The sequence below is a fragment of the Saccopteryx bilineata genome, chromosome 2 (assembly GCF_036850765.1).
Source record: "Saccopteryx bilineata isolate mSacBil1 chromosome 2, mSacBil1_pri_phased_curated, whole genome shotgun sequence".
NCBI classification, from domain to species: domain Eukaryota; kingdom Metazoa; phylum Chordata; class Mammalia; order Chiroptera; family Emballonuridae; genus Saccopteryx; species Saccopteryx bilineata.
The window spans coordinates 101,078,100-101,097,370 of NC_089491.1; the positions used below are offsets into that span (position 1 = coordinate 101,078,100).

Sequence of the window (19,271 nt, forward strand, 5' to 3'; positions counted from 1 at the left end):
ATTTGCCTGTTTTGTGCGTATTTTAGGATACGATATTGGCCACATTACCTCTTGGGTAACAGGGACAGGATCTTCATGATATTGTTGCGTGGTTTCCTAATCACCAGGAGGAGCTAAAGAGTTATTTTCTAAGCAGGTATTACAGATATCTTTTACACTTCATCTGCTTTCCAAGGAAGAGGAAATTAAAAAAAAGAAAAGAAAAGCTTCACAACACAATACAGGCACAATCTAGAGCAGGGGGTAGTCAACCTTTTTATACCTACCGCCCACTTTTGTATCTCTGTTAGTAGGAAAATTCTCTAACCCCCCACCGGTTCCACAGTAATGGTGATATATAAAGTAGGGAAGTAACTTTACTTTATAAAATTTACAAGCAGAGTTATAGCAAGTTAAAGCATATAACAATAATTACTTACCAAGTACTTTATGTCAGATTTTCGCTGTTTGGCAGAATAAATCTTTATAAAACAACTTACTATAGTTAAATCTATCTTTTTATTTATACTTTGGTTGCTCTGCTATTGCCCACCATGAAAGCTGTAACGCCCATTAGTAGGCAGTAGGGACTAGGTTGACTACCACTGATATAGAGTATCCCAAGTCGTGAGAGGAGCATTCAGTTTCAAATTGCAACGTAAAGAACAGTTACCAGATTTAGAGAATTCCTCCACACACTCTTTCTCTCTGGGGCAACTCCACATATGTTAGTTACAACTTTTGACTTTTAAGTTATCCTGTATAAAGTTATTTACTACTCATTCTACAGTGAATTTTAAGTTCTATGAAATTATTCAAACTGCCCAATAGTGTGAAGAGCATCTTGGGGGAAGGATGCAGTCTGGCTCTGGATATCTAGGGACAGGCTGCATTTCTAACCCTGAAAAGGTAATTGACATATGGAGATGGTTTTACTTTCAACTAACATTTACAAAGCTATAATGGGCGTTCTTATGATTTGGGGGGGGGGAGGAAACTTATTTGTGAAAATGATAAAAGTGAATATTAGAAACCAAAATAAGAATTCATTTTCATCAAGGTAATCAACTCTTTGGGAAAATACCTAATAGAAGGAACTGACTCGAAAGCCATTAACAGATGTGGTTCTTGAATTTCTGAGCACCTATCCGTTTTGAGGAAGATGTTAAAACTCATACTGCATGTCTAAGTTGTTAGGTCCTTGCTCGTAGAAAGACACTTTGATGTGAATCGTGAACAAGCGTGTGTTCTGAACCACAGCACTGTACTTGGAGGATAGTTTGAAATGTGAGGCTTTCCAAACAATGTTACAAGAACAGAAAAAAAAAAAAACCCTAACAACTGAAACGTGATAAATATTTTGAATGTCACTCTTTGGGTGCTTATAACTGGTTAATATGAGAATGGGGAAGGAAGAAATGAAACACATTTAGTGAAGCAGATTTTCTATCAGTGATGGACACTGTTGACAGCCACTGAAGATTCACTCTTCTCTTTGGTGTTTGCTTCAAATTTTTTCTTTCCTTTTTTTTTTTAAGGTATATTTTAATCAAGAGGAAAGATTTTTATCAAGAAATGAAAAGTGACGGAAGGAATTGAGCCTAGCTCCCCGCTTAGTCCAAGCAGAGCAGGAAATCTTTCTCCACCTGCCACATTCCCTATTTGGCAAGTCCGTGCGTCACTTTCGGGAACATGGCTGCAAGGGTGGCACTGCCCCGCCATCAATCCATCTGGGAACCCGTTGTATTCCATCTGTAATGTAAGCGCCACGTGCCTGTGCAGTCTTCAGCGCGAGGACTAAGAAGCCACCGCCAGGTGTCCTTGCCTTTATGCCTCTTAAGTAGTCCAGGAATTTGGGGAAGAAGACAACCGCATTCAAAAAGGGGCAGAAATGACACTAGTGAGCCACCAGCTCCGAGATCACAGGAAAGGACGCTGTGCAGCGTCTCCAGCCCTCCGCAGCCACAGCGGCGGGCACACCAGCCAGGTGCTTCTCGCCTGCGGACTCGTACCCGCGGCTGCATCTCTTCGCGTGGCCGGTGGCAGACGGACCTCGTTTCCCAGTACTCTTACGCAACGATTTTGCAGTCGTCATCCTCGCCCTAATTGTGCAGGGGCGGTGTTTGTGCGTCGCGCTTTCTCTCTCCGGGGAGAGGCGCCGGGGCACCGTAATCGTTGCCTACGCAGCCCCGCGGGTATCGGACTAGCCGCCCGGCCCCCTCCCCACGCCTGCACGCCGCCAGAGTTCGCGGCTCGCCAGCGCCCCCTCGCCATGTCTCCACTGCTGCCCACCTCAAGGAGGAGGGGTCCTCCCGCGAGTGTGTGGGGAGAAGCTGGCGGAGGTCCCTGTCACGCCCGGGTCGCTGCAGCCCGTGGCCGGGCAGTCGGCCGGCAACAGGTAGCCTGTCTAGCTGCGTGCTCGGAGAGAAAAGCGCTTCTGCGATGGAGCGAGGGTCGCAGGGGTCATCGAGGGGCCGCACTGGGAGGGCAAAGGCAGCAACGGGGGGAAACCATAGGGGGACGGCGAGGGTGAGGGTCTCGGATCCCTCCTCAGCTCGTCCATTCCAGGCGGCAGCCCCGGCCATTGCGCAATCCTGGAGCGCAGCGCGGGTCCTGCGGGCGCTCGGGTGGCGGCCACGGCTGCCGCCGGGAAGGGGCGCGGGCTCCGGGTGGCGCCGCCCGGAGGGGGAGTAGGGGGTGGGGTGGGGAGGGAAGGGGGAGGGGCCGCGAAGAGCCCGCCCCCGCCGGCCGCGGCCATTGGCGGCGGGCGGGGGGCGGGTGCGGGCGCGGCGATTGGGGCGGCGGTCGCCAGTCACCGTGGGGCTGGCGGGCGGCGACGTAGCGCGGCGCTCGGAACTGACCTACTAACACACATCTCCCGGCGCGGCCACGGCGCCCGCGGACCCGGCGCGCCGCCCGCCTTCCGAACCGCGCCCTCGCCTCTGCCCCGGAGCCCGGCCCCAGCCCGGGCCCGAGCGCCACCGGGCTGCACTCCGGGCCCTCGTTCTCTCTCCCCGCCGTCGGCTCGCCGGCCCGAGAACACGGTAAGCGCTCCGCCCACTGTCGGCCCGGCCCAGCGCCCGGCTCCCCGCCCGCTCCCCGGGCGCGTGGCCGCCGGGCACCGGGCGCGGGTCGGGTTGTGCGCGGGGCTGGCCGGCGGCAGCAAGAGTGCGCGGGGCATTCGTTACATAAACTTTTGCTGCCTTCTGGAGGGGACTCGCCACCTTAAGGTGGCTTCTTTGATTGCAGCGCCCTCGCGCCGGCACGTAGACCGGGCTGGTTTGAGCAACCCCCCACCCCCACCCCCGCTGCTGTTGCATAATGTCTCCTGATTTCTGGAAAATTGATGTTTTGGTAGAGAAAAGCGCCCCGAGGAAGAGTCGAGGCTGAGCCATCTCGAGTGGGAAGGGCAACACTTTATCCTTTCTAGTGCCTTCTTCGGGGCTGGCGGGCGGCGGGGACAGGGGGTTCTGAGTAATAGGGAATAGCCTTGATTTTCTTGTTGAGAAAGGGTTGGTGGCGTGAACAGTGACGGCACTCGGAGAATGCCTGCGCGGCGTTTGTGACCGGGCTGTGTGTGCACAGACGTTTTCCACTGTGTTTGTCGTCAGCGTGTTGTACCAGCAGCGCTCGGGGAGGTTGTGGGTTTGTCCTTGCATACATTGCATAATCTGCCCACAGTGAAATGTTGGCAAGGATTACGGTTGATCTGGGAATCTGCGCGTACGTGTGCAATTATTTGGTAATTTTAGCGCAGCGTTGAGTATTAGATCGTTATTTATATGTACAGTACGTCCCAAACAACAAAAAAGGAACATTTTAAAACACTCCTACAAAACATGGAAGGAAGAGTTCCTCGGGTTGAATTCTGATCTCGGATACTAGTAGGGTTTGCTCCTTAGGTGTTCTGAGCCATTATTTTTAAAATCTGGAACGAGGCGTTGTGACGTTTACCTCCCCCTCTTCCTAATTTTAATGCATTCCTTACGATCAGCCCTTTCCGTCACCTTATTGTCGTTGCTTTTTCAGACACGACATGACAGATCACATAATAGTTTCCTGGAAATGTTGTATTATGTAACTGCCGAATTTGCTGGCAGTGAGCATAGGAAGAGGGAGCTAATTACGTGATTTTATAATCTTGTTACAAAGAAAGTAGGACAACCTCAACCTTTAAATGTCACTGTAATAGTTTGTTTAAGGCATATATTAGGAAAATAGACAACAGGGTATGCATTGAGTTTGCTCAGACTGCCTGATGTACGTCTTTTGCCCTAAGTGAAATGTGCGTTCTTCTAAATTTAGTACTAACGATCACATTTTAACAATTGTGGCCTCCCAGTGCTATTTCTGGTGTTTTCTCCAGGGCTATGTGCAAATACAAGTTCAAGGCCATTTGCTGTAGTTTTAACTCCACGCCTTCGGAGACCTTTGATAAGATTGTATTTTTAGGAAGACGTTTGGCAGAGCCTGGTGATTTGCTGGATTCTGACTTTCGTTTATCTTTTAAAAGGGCACTTTAGGAAAGTGCTGTTCCTGAGAAAGTAGGGGATGGCCAAGCGTCATCTTCTGGTCTCGGCTTTTGTTAATAACAGCAGCGAATGAGGTCACAAGTATTTATTTCACATCTTTTTTTTTTTTCCTCCAGACTAGCTATGATTTATTGGAAACAGATATAGGTTAGTAGATCATTTTTCCCCCCCTGAATAACCTAGTTTTGTTTGTGTGAGGCTAGAAGAATATCCTTTAACGTACCCGGATTATTGGTTTTTTTCCTGAACTCTTACGTAGTAGTGTATGTGTTAATATAGTATATATGTATATAATGGTGTGTATACGTCACATTTTCCTGAGGTAACATTTAAATAATTAAAGCGGAGCTTTGCAGGGCTTTTTTGGGGGAGGGGATATTATAAAGATTCACCACTGGAACAGATTTTATTACCCCAAATAATTACAGTCGCTTTCCCAGAGGCTAATAATAATGCTCCCGGCCCCTAGCGTCAGACCCCGACCTACTTTGGAGCTGGGGCTGGAGCTGGCCTGCAGGGGTCTGCCCAGTGTCACCTTCTAGCGCGACCCTCCCGCCTACGGGCCTGTGGAGCCTGGGGGTTGTGGGGTCGCGCGTAGGAACCTCGAGTAGGCACCCGGGGCATCCTGGGCGGCGCGCTTGCAGCCGGGCTAGTCCGCGGTCGGCGCTCCTGCCGGCCCCCTCACCACATTCCTTTGTTCTGGCGCGGGGGGTCTTGGCGGTGCCGAGGCCCTGCTGCGCCGCCTTCTGTGCTGGGGGTTGGGGGGGCGGTTCCCGGGGAGGCACCGTTGGGGGGCGGGGCGGGGGAGGCGCGGAGGGACCGCCCCAGGAGGGGGAGTTCGGGTGCGCTGGGGGTTCACTCGGCTGAGGGAGAGGGAGGGGCGCGGGAGAGGGAGGAAGGGGAATAGGAGGGGCTGGGAGGGGAGCAGGGTGAGTAGGAGGGGCAGGAGGGACCCCTGGCCGGACTCAAGGACAGGACAGCTTAAGGGAGGTGCCTGCCTCCTTGCCTTCCGTGCGGTGCGCCTCTGAGCACCATGGACACCTTTTGTTCCTGGAAGCTCCGTTGTATTTCGGAACCGAGCGCTCAGCATTGGTGAAATGTGGGGAAAAAAGGAAAACCTCCAAATGCCAACACTCCACAGAAATTGGGGGTGGGGTTGCTCCTGCCTTGATTGATGGTGGTGGAAAGGAGACGCCCAGCCTGAGGGCCTAATTAAGTCGGTGTATTTTTTTTTTAAAACCTTTAGTTTATGCGGTCAAAGGCTAGAGGAGAGAGGCCTGACTCTCCTGGATTAAATAAAACAAAAATCAAAACACCCACGCACACATGGCTGTCCCACAGTCAGTGTACAGGACTTTTATCCCGGCACAGGCACGTCTGAGAGGGTTCAGGCTGGCGCTTGCAGCGAGATCGGGGTGACATTGCACATGTTCCCTGTGAGCCATCAGAGAAGTTGGCTTGCATGGAACCCTGTCCTACACTGGTCCCTTACAGTTCCTCTCTTGAATGCTTGAATTTCAGGCCACCATCAATGGTTAGAGTACTCCTTTGGGTAAGTCTTAAGAGAGCAGGCTCTGGGCTGGCGGGAGCTAGGACACTGTGATCTTGGTTGCTGCCCATATTTCTATGGACGTTGGGGTAAACTGAGGGAATAAAACCTGAGTAGCTCAGTAAATGTTTCTTGTATTATTAACCAAGAACCATATATATATATATATATATATATATATATATATATATATATATATATTTTAAATCCACCTTCATTTCTCTCTGCCTCAATCTCTGCAGTAATAGTAAGGTTGAAGTTGGTATTAAAGCCTGTAATTAAAGATCCTTCTGGAAACATTATTTTTTGTTCTAATAGTAATTAACTTTTTTCTCCAAACCCTTTGCTATCACTTTCAATGGTAATTAAGTTTGAAAGGAATTCCTGACCGGATTGCAGAGCCTGAAACTTCCCAAATTATTGGGTTAAAATTTGTGGAACTCTTGGAAGGGGCAGAGAGGTGCATTGATGGTGGCAGTGACAGTGTTAAAAGTGCTCAATAGCTCGTTTCTTCCAGTTTTCTTGACCCCTTCTGTGACTGTTTTCCTTGGTGTGAATAATCGCTGCATCTAAAATTCTATGGTCTGAAGTCTGGGAGGGAGTGTATAGTGACCATAAAGCTGAAATTGCTGCTGTTTGGTTCCTTTGACTCAGAAGGAAGAAAGTTTCGTTTGATTTACCCTATGTTTATGACGCAGGGCAGTTCCTCACTAAGCGTTAGGAGAGGCTAGAAAGGCCTGAAGGCCTGGACTAATTACCATCATCGTCATCGCCACCGTGATGCTCATTCTTCAGAAATGACATTAAGAGCTAATATTAACTAAACTCTTATCCTGCATGTGCCAGGCACTGTGTTGAGTGTTCTAGTAGCGAACGCATTGTATAGATGAGGAAGTGGAGGCACAGAGAAATGGATTGGCAGCCATGAAATGGGATTTGCGGGTGGGGGGAGGGGTCCAGCTGGCAACACCCTTCTGCCTCTCTCTTCCCTTCCCTGAGTGTGAGTACAGCAGGCTCACTGTAATTTTTGAAGCAATTTCCTTTTCTATGTCAAAGGCTTATCTTTGCAAAATGCAATTATAACATGACTGTGATGCAACAACCTGCAAGTTCAAACCCTTTGTTAGAGCCCTTTCCCGGGTTGAGCAACGTGCCTGACTCACCAGCTGAGTGGATATTTCTAGTTGACCTTGCTGTGGTCCATAGAGTCAGTTCCCAGACGTGACTGATTGCAGTGTGGAATGGAAAAGGTGCGGTCATGCTGCCCAACCTTTATTTTTACCCAAGCTAAAATCACACATACTTCATTATTTCCATTGTAATCTAGATGGCATCAATGCCGTTAAAAGCTGTTTATTTTTCATTGGTATTGAGGAATGAGAGCACACTTGGGATTCAATTCAAAATATGACAGAAACAATGTAATTGAAGTTTCCTTTAATATTCATCTCTTGTTTTTGTAAGGTAGGACTGTATTTCACAGGGTTAACACATTGTTTAATATCCTGTTATTTTTCTAAATTATACTTGAGTTGATTTTTATCCAGATCGGACTCATAGGAGAATGTCGAAAGATGTTGACCTTTGATCGCAGACATTACATAAGTTTTTCAGTTTCAAAATGAATTTATATTACCACCACTCCCAGTTATCTCTCAAATTTCTTTGCAAATAACTTTCCTGTAGTAAAAAAGAAAATTGTATGGGTTTAATTAGAGAGCATAAGCTTGTTTTATAAGAAAGTTTAGTAAGGATTTACTAGATGCCTTTCGTAGTAATTTATATGGTTTCATTGGAATCAGAATGATATTTATAAGCCTTTTCAGTTATCAAAACATGGTGTCTTTTATTCACTTTCCAGGAATCTTAAACTGCAATTAAGTAGTCTTTCAATAAACGTGGGTATAAAAAACAAAACAGAAAAAACCCTGTCCTGTACTATGTAAATTTACTTTACATAGTAAAGTAAATCATTTGCTCATTGAGAAAGTGAAATTAAAAAGAAGCAACCAGAAAGTTAAGCTGAGGAGAATTGGGTGACTCTTCTTTATAATCACAAACATTCAAGAACTTTCCTTGCCATACCTTATCATCACCCACCCGGTACCCACACCGTTTTTGGCATCGTTACTTGTTGCATGATTCTGGCGTTCCTTACCCACATCAGAATGTCCTGTTGCCGAGTTACTTTGTGATGGTCGGTGTCCCTTAAGGGTTCAGCTTAGAGTTGCTGGATGGATTAATTACGTTTTTCAAATATTCAAGAAAAGGACTTGCATTTTGAAGTGACTGCAGATTTTGTCAAATGCACTGTAGCTCCATGTCCCCCACCAGCCCCCGCCCCCATTCTGCTCTGTCACAGTGAGGGTGGTTTTGTCTGGATTTAAAAAACCCCACAGCTGTGTTCGCACCTGTGCTACTCAGGCAGTCTTCAGAATATCCTCATGTGCTAGGTTACAAACCCTGGCCTCTTTTATAAAGAAAAAAAAAGTTACTATACTGTTTTATTTTAATTCCTTCAGTTGTATCACTGCTTTAATAAAATGCAGTTTTCATCATTTATGCGGTTTAAGTCTAATTTTCAAGTAGGCTTCTGTGGAGAATGAGGAGCAAGGAACCTGATGTATTTTCATTCATCATAAACTCATCAGGTTTTGACACATTTATTTACGGAGGCACCCAAATAGAAAAAGTAGGTCAGTTTGTTGCTGCGATAGGCTAGATTTTTGGCAGAGTGTGAGAGCGTCTATTTATGTGTGCGTTCATATCTTGATCAAACATGCGTTTCTCTCTGGCTTTAGGGTTAAAGTCTGTGTTACTAGGGACAGAATTATATTATGAATGGCAGGCACTTCGTTGGCTCTTGGAGAGAATTAACACAATTTTCTTAATTAAAAAAAATCCTTTTATTTTTTTCAGACTGATCAGAAAATCTGTCTTCTTGTAATTTCAGGGTTTCCTGGGTTTTTCCATGCCCCATGCCACCCTTTATTGTACATGTGTATTCTTTTCCTATTTTATCCCTGATTTTAAATACTGGTTTTTATTTTTAGCCTTGAAAAGAAGTAAAGCATTTTACGAAAATAGTCATGTGATGAATTTTACCCACAGGAAGAAAATATAGGTTAATATTAATGTGTACACACACACACACACACACACACACACTAAAATGGCATTTATTTTCAAAACAAGCGACTGCCCACTGGAGAGACAGCTTACAGTTTCACTTAAAATAATTTTCTGTCTTTAGTGGTATCTATATAATACCTCTATAAACAGCACATTCAAGAGAGTAAAGGAAGAAAATGAGATAGTTCATAAAAATGTTCCTATGTCATTAGCATATGCACTAGTATTCCATCTTTTATTGAGAGAATTTTAAAGTCAAAATATATAAAAGAAACAATTTGCTGTAAGACTTCTCCTTTAAAGAGGATGACAGAATTTTCCCACAGTAGATTTTAAATGTCTAAACTATTAGTAAGATTTCAGGTGCTGAAACAAAATGTTGCTTCTTTTGTCATGTAAAGAGTTTGAATTGTCAACCGTCTCTTCTCTGACATCTGTGCTTGGAGGTCAGGGAAGGTTCCTTGTAATTGTAAGTAATGAGGTCACTCCTCCAGGAGAAATTTGGTCTAGAATGTATATTTAAAGTTTTATTCTTTTAGAGGAATTTCCTAAGCCAAATTTTAATCTTAATTAAAAACAATATATAGGTCACGTGAGTTAAATAGACTTTTAAAGTACAGGCTTATGAAAGAGAACTCCTATCTATAGAAATAGTGCCGGGTACTATAAGAAAAACATTAATTAGCAACAGCAGGTCCACATTGCTAAGTTACTTTGGGGACAGGTAACTTAGCAAGTGGGTATGTATTACTCAGAATGAGAGTAACTGGGAAAACGGCCACTGGGATGTGATGACGCCTGCTCTTAAGTTTCTCTTTTAATTTGTGTGTGTAAGAAGCAGCCATGTTATCTAACGGCTGGTATGAAGCTGATCCTGCTGAATACGCCAACATCATAGAACTGGCATTTAATGTCAATTACTCACCAAAAGGGAACTGTAAGTGGTGACTGACATAGAGCTATGTTAGTAGTGGTCTGAATACTTGAGGTAGAAGTGAAGGGACTATTAAGTTCATCATCAGGGGAAACACTGGAATTTGAAATAAAGTCATTAGTTGATCAATAAGTGCTGATGTGTTCACCTCAATTTCAGTACATGGCCGAGGACACGTAGATTCTAGGTCCATCTCGCCGCCAGTTGCTGTGTGGTTTTGGGGAAGTCACTCAGTCTTTCTGTGTCTCAGCTCCCCACTATACTCCCATGTTGAAAATGGATATACTTTTTGGTGTTGTGAAAAGAAAAATTATAGGTGACAATGTCTATAGCTGGGATTTTTCTTTTCCTCTGTTTATTTTTAGCATAACTAAGATGGTCAGAGATTTGAAATTTTAGCCAAGATACAAAAATTGAGCATGCTCTCTCAATTCATTAAACACTCTCAAGATAGAAGGCAGCTCGGAAGAAGCCAGGGAAAAGTTCCACGAGGTAGCTTTGCTGTCTTAAAGAAGTTCTGGCAGCATCTAGCACTGCTTTACTTGTCCCCAAAGTAACATAGCAAATGGGTATATATTTCTCGGAAATGAGAGTCAGTTGGAAAAGGAGCTGTGTATGAATGAGACACGTTGCAGGAGTACACCCTAGAACAGAGGTCCCCAAACTACGGCCCGCGGGCCACATGCGGCCCCCTGAGTCCATTTATCTGGCCCCCGCCGCACTTCCGGAAGGAGCACCTCTTTCATTGGTGGTCAGTGAGAGGAGCACATTGACCATCTCATTAGCCAAAAGCAGGCCCATAGTTCCCATTGAAATACTGGTCAGTTTGTTGATTTAAATTTACTTTTCTTTATTGTAAATATTGTATTTGTTCCCATGTTGTTTTTTTACTTTAAAATAAAGTATGTGCAGTGTGCATAGGGATTTGTTCATAGTTTTTTTTATAGTCTGGCCCTCCAGCGTTCTGAGGGACAGTGAACTGGCCCCCTGTGTAAAAAGTTTGGGGACCCCTGCCCTCGAACCACCCCCTGAGAGTGTAGGAGGGGATACTTTTGGAGGAATTGGATTTGGGTCAGGCCTGGACTGGAGTCTTACTTTTTGTGAGGGTGATGAGGTAATGACAGTTTAGGCCAGGTGTGGCCAACAGTTTTTGCCCCCGGGCCAGATTCGAAAGAAAACTTTTTTCACGGGCCAGACGAAATATTAAAATTAAAAAATGTTAAATACAAAAATGATTTGTTCAAATAAACAAAATTTTATTATGTAATATGTTTATGAATAAATATGAGTGAAAATATTTTAATATACAATATTATTTTAATAAAAATATATATTAATAAAAATATAACTACATACATATAAATATCCAAACTGTATCGCAATCAATCGAAACAGTATTTAATTAATAGAATGAGCTTGAAGGGGTTATATCGCAAATAAAACAATTATTTTGTTTTACAAACAGCCTGGACACGTTTTCAGTTATCAACTGCAGCTACTGTCTATGCTACAATGCCACTTGATTCAGCACACTTAACCACAAAAATAACGATTGTTTGACCTTGGGTGCACACTGGCAAACTCCACCTAAAAGAATGTGAGTTTTACATCGCCGCTAAGCGTCAAACAGTTCATATTGAGTACAGACGAGTACAAAAGTTGTAAATCTTTATAATGGAATTAAAAAAAAAAAAAAGGCCCTGGCTGGTTCACTCAGTGGTAGAGCGTCAGCCTGGCGTGCAGGAGTCCTGGGTTTGATTCCTGGCCAGGACACACCGGAGAAGCGCCCATCTGCTTCTCCACCCCTCCCCCTCTCCTTCTTCTCTGTCTCTCTCTTCCCCTCCCACAGCCAAGGCTCCATTGGAGCAAAGTTGGCCCGGGCGCTGGGGATAGCTCTATGGCCTCTGCCTCAGGCGCTAGAATGGCTCTAGTTACAACAGAGCGACGCCCCAAGATGGGCAGAGCATCGCCCCTGGTAGGCATGCTGGGTGGATCCCAGTTGGGCACATGCAGGAGTCTGTGTGACTGCCTCCCGTTTCCAACTTTGGAAAAATACAAAAAAAAAAAAAAAAGTATCGCGAATTCATTCGACCAATTATTGGAAGTTAACCCTAGATTAGTCACAAGCGGAATTCTTTTTCTCCGTATCACTATCTTCTTAAATATCTCGATTTCCAATAATCAAAGATGCTTCCGGTTCTGAGTAGCTGAGATTTTAAAGTAGTGGAGAATATTAAAAATTTAATCGCGGGCCTCATAAACTCATTACGCGGGCCAGATACGGCCTGTGGGCTGTATGTTGGCCATACCTGGGCTAGGCCCTCTCTCAGTGCCTGTTGCATAGTTAGCATTCAGTAAATGGGACCTGTTATTTGTTTTTGTTTTTATCCCTGTCCCAAGAAAAAAGCAGTGCAGCAAGACACAGTGAGAAGTGCACCAGGTTGGCTCACTGCTCGCATGCCCCTTGCTTCTAACTACTTTCTCAGTCAGTCTCCCACCGAAGACTGGGAGTCCCTTGACTCTTGGAAGTTTGGTTTTCCCTCTGCCTTATGTGCTCCCTAGGTCCCTGGTCGGCAAACTGCGGCTCGCAAGCCAGGTGCAGCTCTTTGGCCCCTTGAGTGTGGCTCTTCCCCAAAATACCACATGTGGGCGCTACCTTGATAAGGAATGTACCTACCTATATAGTTTAAGTTTAAAAACTCGACTCTCAAAAGAAATTTCAGTCGTTGTACTGTTGATACTTAGCCGTTGACTAATGAGTTTGCCGACCACTGCTCCAGGTGGACTCTGTGCACAGCAGGTGCTCCTTGTGTGTGGAATAAATCAATTCATGAATAAGAGAAGCTCTCTGTTAATAAGTAAAACCTTTTTTTTTAAAAAAAAGAACTTACAAAATAATATTAAAACGGAAGTATCAGAAGAGTTTTTTGGTTACACAGTTCTCTTGTATAAGGTGAATGAGTGACCGTCAGTTAAATGTTAGAGCAGCTAATAGGTTCAGTTTGTTGCTAGGATGCAAATATACTATTAATTTGGGCCTTAAAGTACAGCAGGTTCTCCAATAATGTTTTATTCCACATCATTACATTCTAACGTTGATGAGATGCCATAGAATATTAGTTCTTGCTTAGTTCCTTAGCCTGTGGCACAATTGGTTTTGTTTCCCGTCATTTTACATAAAGTTACAGAACCTACCTAGGACATTGTGAGGACTTACTGCTGGGCATACCAAATAAACGTGGGAAGATTAAGTGTACAGAATCAGCAACTCTCTCTACCTTATCTCACACTGCTGATAAGCTCTTTCCAATACTGCAAGATTATTTGATAAATCATAGCATAGAAAATATCCTAAGGTAGTATGTGGTGGTTTGCCAATAGAGTCAGAGAGGCGATTCATTTGTGTGGATTGGGAAGAGTCCCAGATTCTAGTACATGCAGTAGAACGCAAATAGGAAGAAGGTTGAAAAGAAATGAGGTCTTCTGCCCTTGTGGAGATGTGTACTTAGACACGGAGAAGAAAGAGGTTAAAAGATTTTGAGAGACACGTGGGATTTTTTCAGTGAATGGAAGTCGGATTGGTTTCTCTGTGCCTTGGCTAGGACTTTAGGAGGACTTTTAACTGAAGTAAGGAATACAGATCCTTAACAAGAGGAAAAAAGCCATTCCATGTAGAGGAAAAATGAGTTTTTTGTCGGAAGACGAAATCTGAGTAGAAATGAAGCTGTGCTGTCTTACTAAAGTGGTAACTGGGACAGTCCCGCTCTGTACCTTCACTGCCTGCCGTGGCCGACTCATGGCCTCCATTTGACATTCAAGTTGGATTATCAAAAAACAAAACACAACTTGGTATTAATCCCAAATTTCGCTAAATTGCAAGTCACCGTTTTCACGTTGGCTCAGTTTGTCAGGCAAAAATGTGTCATTCATTCAGTCTTACTCTTTAGGATGCTGAAATTATTATATCATTCCTTCTCTTGCTTCTGGAAAAGACACAAGAAGAAGGTAGCAGCTCTTTCCCAGCTGATAATATTAAACTTCATTTCATTAGTCATAAAACTGCACCAGAAAGGAGGAGTGGCACTAAACAAACACGTGACATCTTTCCGCGGTGGCAGGACAGCTGCGCCGTATGCAGATGGTGCTGAGTGAGGGGGTCTTATCACATCCAAGACCTTCTGCAGAATTAGGTGGAGAAGTCTTGTCTGGAAATGCATATCCAAAAACCATCACAAAAAGATTGTTACTGGAACCTAATATGGATTTGTTATCTCAGAGTATACACGTTTCATCAGTGGAGGGAAGAGCTGACTTGTGGTTCTATTTCTGAGTTGTATTCTGTTTGAAACTTAATTAGTTAAGTGGAAAAAAAAATTCTTTCCATAATTACATTCTCTCAGTACAAAATAATTTTAAGTTTCTAAGAATTTAAAAAAAAACAAAAACATCTTTGAATAGTCAATGTTTATTTTAGTCCAGAGCTGTTATATAAATGAAATCTATTTTGACAGAATTTTCAGAACCAAAAACTGGGGGGAGACTTTGGATACTTCACTGTTAAGTGAATGATAACTTGATGGAATGACCAAAAAAACAACAACACACATCTAACCTTATAGCACAGAAGCCATCAGAAGAGATGGCTTACTGAGAAGAGCCCTTGACATTCAGGTGTGCTGAGTCGCCTGGCGGAATGAACTGGACCTAAGGCACCCTGGACAGTCGAGGTTTTGAAGGACAGGTTTGTGTCCATGTGAGAATCAGATTATAACAATCACAGCTCGGTTGTTTGTGTGATTTTCGTTTTAGTTTGGGGGAGATAAAAATTTAGCTCCATTTATATTTTATTCTATATAACTTGTGGAATCTGTTTACTGGATAGTAAAGGAGTTTATTTGGAAGAGTTCCTCTTCAGAGGTTAACCTGTTTGCTTCTCAGTGATATAAGTATTATCTCAAACTTTTTAGAAGCACCACGATATACGAGTACTATACTTAGCTCACAAAAATTAGGGGATATTTCAAAATGAATGTGAAGCAATAAAAAAAGCATTTGATTTTTTTTTTATTAAACAAGAACATCAGGAAAGCAAACGACAAGTCAAAGAAAGTTCAATTATGCAAATAAGATGCAAAATCAACTTTTATTTCATTGGCGAAAATGCACTATACAAAAGGCTGAAAGTACTGGACTATCTGCACGTTCCCTGATCCTCTAATTTTTGTGAGCAGTGTATTATAAAACCTACCAGAGGCCATCTATCATTTCCTTCCTGTAGAATGCCATCCCCTAAGCCCCGCCCACCCCACCTTTTCTCCCCCAATAGCCGTCCTCTCTTCTCCCCAGGGCCCAGGGCACTGGTTTTTCTGCTCCCTCTCCTGGACCACCTATTAACTGCTCTGCCCGTAGGTATCACTGGGGATTTGTCCTTGACAACTTTACAGTCTAGGTATTTGGGCATTTACTTCCTTTTTCAGATCACAAACTCTTTGAAGGAAACTGTGTCTTGTTCAGACCTGTAGACCCCAAATGCTTAACATAGTTCCTGCACATAATTGGTAATAAATATTTACCAAATGGATAACTGTTTTCTTTTCCTATACCGCAGGTTACCTAGAAGACCCCCTACTGCATTCCGTAGGAGGAGCTGGACAGAGATCCTGGACCAGAGAACAAAAGGAAGAGTATTGATGGATGTTAAACCACAGTTTTTAAAGCATTTGAGAATCTTGGGGAAGTAACCTGCCCTCCTGGCACTGCACAGATAGGGAAGGTTGCTTCTGATGCAGCTGAGAAAAATGCAGACCGTCAAGAAGGAGCAGGCATCCCTTGATCCCGGCAGTGGCATGGACAAGGTGATGGTGCTTAACTCTGCTTTAACCGAAGTCTCTGAAGACTTGACGATGGGAGAAGAGCTTCTTCTAAGTGAAGGGGGTGTGGGGAAAAACAAATCTTCAGCTTGCCGCAGGAAACGGGAATTCATTCCCGATGAAAAGAAAGATGCTATGTATTGGGAAAAGAGGCGGAAAAATAACGAAGCCGCCAAGAGATCGCGGGAGAAGCGTCGACTAAATGACCTGGTTCTGGAGAACAAACTCATTGCACTGGGAGAAGAGAACGCCACTTTAAAAGCCGAACTGCTGTCCCTGAAATTGAAGTTTGGTTTAATTAGCTCTACAGCCTATGCCCAGGAGATCCAGAAACTCAGCAATTCCACAGCTGTGTACTTTCAAGACTACCAGGCCTCCCGGTCCAGCGTGAACGCCTTCGTGGACGAGCACGAGCCTGCGGTGGTGGCCAGCAGCTGCATCTCCGTCATCAAGCACTCTCCGCAGAGCTCTCTGTCCGACGTCTCCGAGGTCTCCTCGCTGGACCATTCGCAGGAGGGCCCCGCGCAGAGTGGCTGCAGGAGTCCTGACAGCAAGTTCCAAGTCATCAAGCAGGAGCCGGTGGAGTTGGAGGGCTACGCAAGAGAGCCAAGAGACGACCGGGGCGCCTACCGCACGTCCGTGTATCAGAGCTACGTGGGCAGTTCCTTTCCCGGCTGCTCACACTCTCCACCTCTTCTGCAGGTCAGCCGGTCCTCCAGTAACTCTCCAAGGACATCAGAGACCGACGACGGTGCAGTGGGGAAGTCATCGGATGGGGAAGATGAGCAGCAGGTCCCCAAGGGCCCCATCCACTCTCCGGTCGAACTTCAGCATGGACATGCGACCATGGTTAAAGTTCCAGAAGTGAATTCCTCTGCATTGCCACACAAGCTGCGGATCAAGGCCAAAGCCATGCAGATAAAAGTAGAGGCGTTCGACAATGAGTATGATGCCACACAAAAACTTTCCTCACCTGTTGACATGACATCTAAGAGACATTTTGAACTCGAGAAGCACAGTGCCCCAAACATGGTGCATTCTTCCCTCACTCCTTTCTCAGTGCAAGTGACTAACATCCAAGATTGGTCTATCAGATCAGAACACTGGCATCAGAAAGAACTGAATGGTAAAATTCAGAATAGTTTCAAAACTGGAGTGGTTGAAATGAAAGACAGTGGCTACAAAGTTTCTGACACGGAGAATTTGTTTTTGAAGCAGGGGATAGCAAACTTGTCTTCAGAGGTGGTCTCGCTTAAGAAACTTATAGCCACACACCAAATCTCTGCTTCCGACTCTGGGTAAATTACTACTGAACAAACGCTGGGCATTCAGATGTGTCATTTGCAATAGATGCGTACATTTTGTATTAGGCTGAATTTTCACTGGACCTGTGATGTCATTTCACTGTAATGTTCACAATGTTGTCTGTCGGGTGTCTTTTTGTGCACAAGTTATTATGAAATTAGATTGTGTTATCACTCTGCCTTGTGTATAGTCAGAATAGTTCATGCAAAGGCTGTATATAGTGAACCTTATTTTTGTTGTTCTATTATAAAGTGTGTATGTTGCCAGTTTCAATAAAGGATTGGTGACAGACACAGAATTTCTGCTCCATTGCACTTGATTTTAGGGTAAAACAAAGTAATTTAGGTATGAAGGTATTCTGCATGTTACATATTTAGGGGAGTTTTCTCCCCTGAGGAAGGGAACACCGAAATGTAAATTTAGCAATAATTTGTCTTTCTTCTAATTTGGCCCAGGTTATAAGTTTGAAAACCTTCCAAAGAGCAGGGAAAAGATAACCATGAATTCTCTTATATTTGAGACTACTTTGCCAATTTACTCCCCATTATCTGTTTTTCTTTAAGGTTAAGTTTCCCTGTAATTTTTTTTAACAGAAAAACCCCAAGGTGTTTGGCATCAGCTTGTCTGGAGTCGTCTCTTCTTAAGGATGACACATGGATATGAATAATTGAGTCACTGACCCACTTTACTAAGTAGAGGGTTTTTTTTTTTAACAAGTAAATAAAGACTTAAGGATGAAGTCATTTTAAAAATGTTATTGTAAATATTAACAGTTCTAGACTGTAACCATCTAGGGAATTAACCTAATGAAGGTGTTTTTTTATTTAGTTTCTAAAACTTCAAAGAGTACAGTCATCACATTTCTTATACACGGTCTATCTAATGACTTTTTTTTTTAATGATTTGTTAATGATGAATATAAATGAGTCCAGAAGGAAGCGTCATTCTGGGTAAATTGATGACGAGACCATGATGGTGATTTGTCCGGGATCCTGCACTGACCCCTCAGGTCCTGTCAGTCACAGACTGTCCTGCTCAGAAGCGTCCAGCCCCTGGGCGGGATGGAGGGGTGGCTCCTTTGGTCAGGCACAGCTTTGTTCAGAGCTGCTCCCCTTAGAATTGTCTCTTTCCACACTGACCCTCCTCTACTCTAGAAATAGCTGAAGGGACTTGAGGCACCGTAGAACCTGTGCAGAGTGATTTAACCCTTACTCTGTCACCTGTATCTCACAGGGACCCTTCAGAAGAGCCCAGCTGAAACATTTCACTTTAGGGCTCTGCAGTCTTTGGACTGCTTGATTTGAGTAAAAGCCTGATTTTTAATACATTAAACATCCTGCATGTTTACATTTTTAAAAGGTGGTCTTTGGAATTAAAGGCAAGGCAGTTAGTAGTTAAACATGTGCGTGTGTGCACGCGCCATCCAGTCTGAACTTTTGGCCGCCACGATCGTTTATCCCTTCTCCTGGCTGTTAGAGCTGTGTGCTGCTGGTCTTGGCCTTGGCCTTTTTTCTCTTGGTATTTTACAGGTGACTAAGTGGGTCCCAGAGTAACCGTCTTACTTGCCAATATTACAAAACACAGGAGGCCTCTAATACTGGATGGCAACCAGGATCCAAAAGCACTTACAGCCTAGAATGGGTGGAATGATTCTAACAACAGAAATTAAAATAAGGATGCAATGGAGAGTTAGGTTCCCACGTTAAACAATGAAAAAAAAAAAATTTAAAGGCTAAGTTTACAGGAAAAAAACCCTAAAGTACATATTGATAATTATACGTATGGAGGGGGGCAAGCTTCAGCTCCTTACAGCTCACCATAAATCAACTCCTATTGGAACATTGGTTTTGGCAACACAATCGTCTAACCATGAGGACATCTGCCCTGCTCTGTGGGTGCCCTGGGCTGAGGTGCAGCAGTAGGTGTCCAGAGGTACCCAGCAGAGATGGGAGATTTCACAGCTGTGACAT

General features: G+C 44.2%; 1 protein-coding gene across 2 annotated transcripts; it reads left to right on the forward strand.

The window, feature by feature from the left end:
• The first annotated feature begins 2,106 nt into the window (after positions 1 to 2,106).
• On the forward strand, positions 2,107 to 17,599 carry NFIL3 (nuclear factor, interleukin 3 regulated). Of its 2 annotated transcripts, none has more exons than XM_066257506.1 (2): positions 2,107 to 2,377; positions 15,735 to 17,599. In XM_066257506.1, exon 2 carries the CDS (start codon positions 15,910 to 15,912, stop codon positions 17,296 to 17,298), a length of 1,389 nt encoding a protein of 462 aa, XP_066113603.1. In that variant the 5' UTR covers positions 2,107 to 2,377; positions 15,735 to 15,909; the 3' UTR covers positions 17,299 to 17,599. The 2 variants fall into 2 exon arrangements, with proteins under 2 accessions (XP_066113603.1, XP_066113602.1); XM_066257505.1 differs by lacking the exon at positions 2,107 to 2,377 and adding an exon at positions 2,785 to 3,023.
• Positions 17,600 to 19,271: the final 1,672 nt, after the last annotated feature.

What these genes read in the sequence shown, in the direction of transcription:
- NFIL3 (XM_066257506.1), top strand. Translation starts at nt 15,910, where the DNA reads ATGCAGCTGAGAAAAATGCAGACCGTCAAGAAGGAGCAGGCATCCCTT.